The 6,213-nt window shown below is 35.8% G+C and overlaps 2 protein-coding genes across 2 annotated transcripts in view; one reads left to right on the top strand and one right to left on the bottom strand.

Annotated features, from left to right (window-relative positions):
- Nucleotides 1–386: 386 nt before the first annotated feature.
- On the bottom strand, nt 387–1,340 carry LOC101644718 (olfactory receptor 10A7-like). The gene has a single exon (XM_004697237.2). It carries the CDS (start codon nt 1,338–1,340, stop codon nt 387–389), a length of 954 nt encoding a protein of 317 aa, XP_004697294.2.
- Nucleotides 1,341–4,237: 2,897 nt separating this feature from the next.
- The window catches only part of LOC115873515 (olfactory receptor 6M1-like), a 17,426-nt gene continuing 15,450 nt past the window's right edge, over nt 4,238–6,213 (top strand). Inside the window, exon 1 of the mRNA XM_030888730.1 lies at nt 4,238–4,308. Coding sequence (XP_030744590.1) covers nt 4,238–4,308 — 71 coding nt within the window. The remainder of the gene's footprint in view (nt 4,309–6,213) is intronic.

Below are 6,213 nucleotides of genomic sequence, written 5' to 3'. Positions count from 1 at the left end.
TACCCAAATGTTGAAAATAGTTGAAAGCATCTGAAGGCTTTAAAAAAAACACTTTTTAAAAGGAAATATTCTAATGGAAGTGAATGCAGGATGTAACAATGATATTGACAAGGACATGTATGGCTGAGTTATCAAAGTATTTGATGGACAAAAATGTTGGTACTATTTTAACACTATATACACTAATAAGCCTAAATATTTACTCAAGAGGAAGATTAACTGGAAATGGAAGCACTATCACACACTTATGAAAATGTGATGAGTGTTTGCATGTGAAGATATGCAAATCTGCTGCACCTAAGTTTCCATGAGTGAGTGCAGTCTCATCTGATTTGGATACAAACAGAAGTTTTGAACCATTTTAATTAATCACTAAATATTCTCGTCTATGATTTGTTTGGGTTTTTTTGGTATTTCCCCATTACTCTTCCCATGGCTCCCTTCACTTCTTTGTTTCTGAGGCTATAAATAAAAGGATTAGCCATGGGGTTGATGACTGCATAGAACAAGGAGATCAGTTTATCTCCCTCTGCAGAATAAAGGGACTTGGGTCTCAAATACCTTACTAATCCGGTCCCATAATACAAGGTTACCACAGTCAGGTGAGATGTACATGTCGAGAGGGCCTTCTTCCTGCCCGCAGCTGAGTGGATTCTCATGACCGTCAGTAAGATCCGAAGGTAGGAGAGCATGATGAGGAAGAAGGGGAATAACACGGTGCCAGCCCCTCCCAAAGTCATCAAGGTCTCATGCAGGGATGTATCACCACAGAACATGTGAAGAAGAATGGGAAATTCACAGAAAAGATAATCAACAACATAGGGACCACACAGTGGGGGGATTGTGAAATAGAGAGGCACTATTGAGGCAAAGAAGCCAATCGTCCAGGCCCCTATAGAGAGTGCCAAACACACAGACCAATTCATAATGATCCGATATCGAAGTGGGTAACAAATAGCCACATAGCGATCCAAAGCCATCACTGCAAGCAGAAAGCACTCAGTTGCCTCTAGGAATAACGTAAAGTAGGTCTGAGCAAGGCAGAAGTTGTAAGATATGACTTTCCTGGTGGCAAGGAAATTAACCAGCATCTTTGGGACCACAAGTGTGCTAAAATACAAGTTGAGGAAGGCCAGGTGACAGAGAAAAAAATACATGGGTGTCTGGAGAGAAGTGTCAAGAAATACTAAAGTGATGACGGCTGTGTTTCCAAAAAGATCTGCCAAATAGATCAGGGAGAAGAAAAAGAAGAGGGGCACCTCAGCATGGGGGTGATTGGAAAACCCGACAAGCACGAGCTCACCGATGGTGCTGGAATTTTCTTCCCCCATTTTGTCCATTAAAAATTGTCTGTTAGAATGACAGAAAAGAAGAAACAAAATTGAACATATGAATATAATTAGGTTAAATAAAGTCCTTTTACATCAGTTAGGCTACTAATATCTTGAACTGATGTTTTATATTGGACATTTCAGTCAAAAAAATTTGATTCAAAAGCATATGAATAAAATATATCTCCAAATCATGATCTACATTATGAAACTAATATTTCGATTAAAAACTTTAACATTCCAAGCTGACAGTCTGGATCAACTATACTCATACATGCTGTACACTGCTTCTTTATACTAGAATATTAAAATAGCATTATCTATTTATTATAAAGGCACTAATTTTTGTAGAAAAATGTAAAATATCCAAAACTAAAAGTAAGAAACGTCGGTGGCTGAAAACAGCACCATACTCTTTTCATTACTTTAAAAATCTGAAAAAATATTATTCTCATTTAGTAAGACAGAGAATTGGTTTGTGTTCTATTCCTAGTTGCTAAGTTACATAAATTATCATAATTAAAATGAGGATTAATGCCCTGAATGTAATACTGTTGACTATTTTTACTATTCAATATTAATAAAAATATAATCCTCTAAACAATTGAATTTTTATTTTCATGATTATTGTTACCGAAGTGGATCCAGCTGTTTCAAATTCTTACTTTCATCTTTTAAGAAACATGCTAAGTACATCAAGAAGTTAGCTTTATGGAATAATGAATCATAATGATCATATGATAACATTATAAAATTTGTGATCACTTTAAATATAGTAACTAAATTTGCTAGCCTGTGCTCCCGCAAGAGAATTAATCTGTGCATATAATATGTGAGCACACACCACACCCAAAAGTAAACCACCTTTTCTTAACAAAATAACAGCATTAGAAACAAAACAAGCAATATGCTTAGAAGGATATTTAAATTTTTAGAAACAAAAAAAGGAAACTTCTTTCCTAGCATCTTTTTTTTCTCTAATATCTCCACTAATCTCTCTCCTCTAATTTATATTTCCTTCTTTTTGTTGTCATTTCCTGTCTGTGGAATTTTTCAAAGTTCTACCCAAACTTGTGATCCACTCATTCGGTGTTCTTTCTCTTTTCATAGTCCAAAATAGTAGCTCAGTAAACCACATGAGGGGAAATACCAATGAGGTGAAAGAAGTAGAAGAGTAAAAAAGTAGATAAATAAGTAGAGAATAGATGATAGATAGGTAGATAGAGAGACAGGGAGATAGATCGGTAGATAGATGACAAATAGAATAATATATAAGGTCTACCTCAAGGGAAAGGAGTGAGCACTTTAAGAATATAGAACAATTTATGTACTTGCCTAGTTTTTTTTAATAGAAAGACTCTTTATCCATTATTGGGCTAGATTGGCATCTGATAAAATAATTTTTCTGAAAATGGTCAAATTGTCTAATATCTATATGTATATATATATATGTATATACACACTGCCCCTTGATTCACCATCAAGCAGATCTACATAAAAGAGATTGCACGAAAACAGTACCAATTGATCAATCACTCTACTTCCTTATCTTTATACTGCCCAGAAGTCTTTGTTGTTATGTTCCTCAGACTCATGGCAGTTAGACTGAAAAAAGTGAGGGAACTATGGACAGTGAGATGCAAAACCTACAGCCTGATTTTCATGACTGATTTTAGCATATGCATTACCTACATTCTTTCTTTTTTTGATTATGCCAAATTTATGTTAGAGGTGGGGAAACTGAAATCAAGGGCGAGATAGTTAAGAAAAGTTCTGTGTCACGAATTGTAAGTCCTCAGTGACTCTATTAACAGAGGCAAAGTTTTGAGGTGAATCCCAGAGGGAGCCAGTTAACTAACTTCCTGTAAAAAGAAAAATAATAATAATACATTTCACTTTTGCCTCTGTCAGGCAGCTCATTAATGCAAACTTTATTTCCTATTTATGATAACATTTGTTAACCTCATTATTTCTCTGTGAGAAACATGTGAACTACAAGTCTTAATAGAGACATGCTAGTGACATTTTGTATTTACCATACATAAAATTAAAACAGCTATTGTAAATTTGTCCAAATTGCAAAAAGAGAATGCAAAATAAGAAATAAAGGAAATCATGAAAACTAAGCATAAACCAAATGTGAACGTCTAAAAAGAAATGATGAAAGGAATAAAACAAAAACACTAGTGCTGAAAGGCCCAATAAATTAAAGAAACAAATCATCTTAGTGTTCCAAATGTAAATTAGAACAGACAAAAGAAGAAATAAGCATATTTACTTAAAGATACGACGATTGAAATATCTGTGTCTAACGTCTAATATCTACATGTATATATATATATATATATGTATATACACACTGCCCCTTGATTCACCATCAAGCAGATCTACATCAGTACTGTGGGTATTTCAGGAAGATAGAGAGAAAGGATATAAAGAACGTTTGAAGAAATAATAGCTGAGTGCCTGAAGACTTGATTGTTCCCATGAGGAGAGTGAGGATGGCTTAGTCTCACATCCCTTGCACATGTCATCAGAAAAGACCAGTCCCTGGGAAAGGACATTAAGATGACCCACAAAGAGACTGATTAACCCCTGCTCACAATATGGGATCAAACATAACAACACATGGTAGTGTTCATTGCGTACTGGGTCACTATGAGTCCGAGTTGACTCGACTATAACAATAAACAAGATTGAAAAAAAAGGACTCACATCTATGCATCCATAAAGTTAAATGATTCCAAATAGGACAACTGACTAAATCTATGCTAAGATGAAGTGAAAACAAACTGCGGAGAACACTGTTATAAAAGAAAAAAACATCATGTTGCACATTTTCATAACAAAATAAACAAATTTTCATGGTTGCCAGAGGTAGATGGGAAAGAGAAGCTGTAGGCTAGATGGTGACAGGTGGTAACTTGGGTGAAGGGGAAGATAATATCCTACAAGAGGGAACAAGGAGAAACAAGAGGTGAGTCGGGGCTGGGGTGAGGTGCAAGCTATTGGAGGTTAGGTAAGTTTTTGAATACAAGAATTTTCTGAACTACAAACCTCCACTTAATTCACAATAAAGTTTTTTGTTTGCTTGTTTTGTTTTTAAAGGACAGAAGAGAACCTTGAAAATAGAAACGGAAAGGCAAATTGTGATTGCAGGGGCAGGGAATTATTTAATCTGGTTCTTCCAGCCAAAATCTCTCTATTAACCATCAAATTACTTTTTCCTACATGGGTCTGGGTTAGAAGATGGGTAAAGACACTGATAGGATACGCCTGTGAGTAATTGTTAACATGATGTACTATTATGGCCATCCAGCTGGATAGAAAATAAGCCCTCTGAAAGCAGGGACAAGGATCTCCTTAGCAGTAAGAGCCAGGAGTGGAGCACAGTCTAGACTATAAGATCCCCCTGCAGTGAACTTCCCTAATCCAAAAGGCAGTTGTGCCATAAGCAGAATGGCTGAAGACCAGTAGCACTCATGGAGCCAGGAGCCAGGAACATGAGACACAGTGGTGGACATCCTGGCTCACAGAGCAAGGAAAGCTGAGTGCTTTGGGGCAAGAGGTTGACTTGTGGAGTTGAGTAAGTCTGGGCATCTAATTAGGGGAACTGGCTCACTGGCCCACATAGCTGGAGTTGAGTGCTTACAGCAGAGTGGCATGCCCTTTGGGTATGTATTAGAAGCCCTAAAAGAAGTTTGTAATATGTTCTGTGTGACTGTTCTATGTAATATGTTCTGAGTTCTATGTGACCAGTGTAATGAATTCTCAAACTCAGAAACTGAAAAAGTAGAGTATGAATTTGTGTGATTTCACAGTCATATAAAATAGACCTTGGGGTTAACAACCAAGCATAAAACCCACTACACTACCAAAGCTTCTGCACCTAAAAACAGAGCCCTAAATTGTAAGCAAACATTAACAGAATTGAAGTGAGAAATAACCCATTCTGCAAGAACACTTCAAAGCACCACTCTATATAATGGACAGGTTATCTGGTCAAAGGCCAGTAAGGAAACAGAGGAGTTGCATGGAATTGTAAACCCATTTAAACCTTTTGCTGTTGAGTCAACTCCTACTTATAATAACCTGACAGGAAAGAATGGAAGTGCTCCGTAGGGATATGTATTTCCAGGCTTAAAATCTTAATGGAAGCAGAGAGTCATGTCTTTCTCCTGTGGAGTGGCTGGTGGGTTCAAACCACTGTCCCTCTGATTAGCAATTGAGTGCTTACCAACTGTACCACAAGGGCTCCTTATAAACCAACTAGATCTAATAGAGAGATCATCCCACCCTACAATGTAAACAAAAAAAATGTGTATTTCATCAAATGATAAATATTTTATGCATCCATGACCTTTATAAAAAATTGAAAAGTTGACCTGCAGAATGAAATAAAATAATATACCTGATGAAGGTATGATATCCAGAATATAAAAAGAATTTCTATGATTTAATCAAAAAAGTCAAGCACGTCTTTAAAAAATAAATGGTGGGATATATTAATTAGACATTTATCCAAGATAGATGATAAAAGGATAAATAAGCACATGTGAAGATCTTCAATACCTTTAGTTACTAAGGAGAGAAAATTAAAGAATCTCCAAGAGAAGGCACTTCACACCATTAACATGACTATTATGCAAAATAAATATGAAAAATAATAATGATCAGTAATTCTCTCACCATACCTGTGTGAAAAAATGGCACAGCCATTATACAAAACAGGCATATGATTTATCAAAAAATTTTAATTTTGAGGAAAACAAAATAAGAAAAATAAATACAAAGCGGAGCATAGTAACTGGCACAGAGCTATTATTAATTTTACTTCTTATCTTCCATTCATATGTGTAGGTGTTTAAATGAATGTGCTTTT

This window comes from Echinops telfairi, unplaced genomic scaffold, assembly GCF_000313985.2.
Source record: "Echinops telfairi isolate 266 unplaced genomic scaffold, ASM31398v2 ScPeMD7_7469;HRSCAF=8507_0, whole genome shotgun sequence".
Taxonomy (NCBI): domain Eukaryota; kingdom Metazoa; phylum Chordata; class Mammalia; order Afrosoricida; family Tenrecidae; genus Echinops; species Echinops telfairi.
This window is presented reverse-complemented; position numbering and strand designations above follow the sequence as displayed.

Excerpts from the sequence above, each read along its gene's own strand:
- LOC101644718 (XM_004697237.2), bottom strand. The coding sequence starts at position 1,340 with ATGGACAAAATGGGGGAAGAAAATTCCAGCACCATCGGTGAGCTCGTG.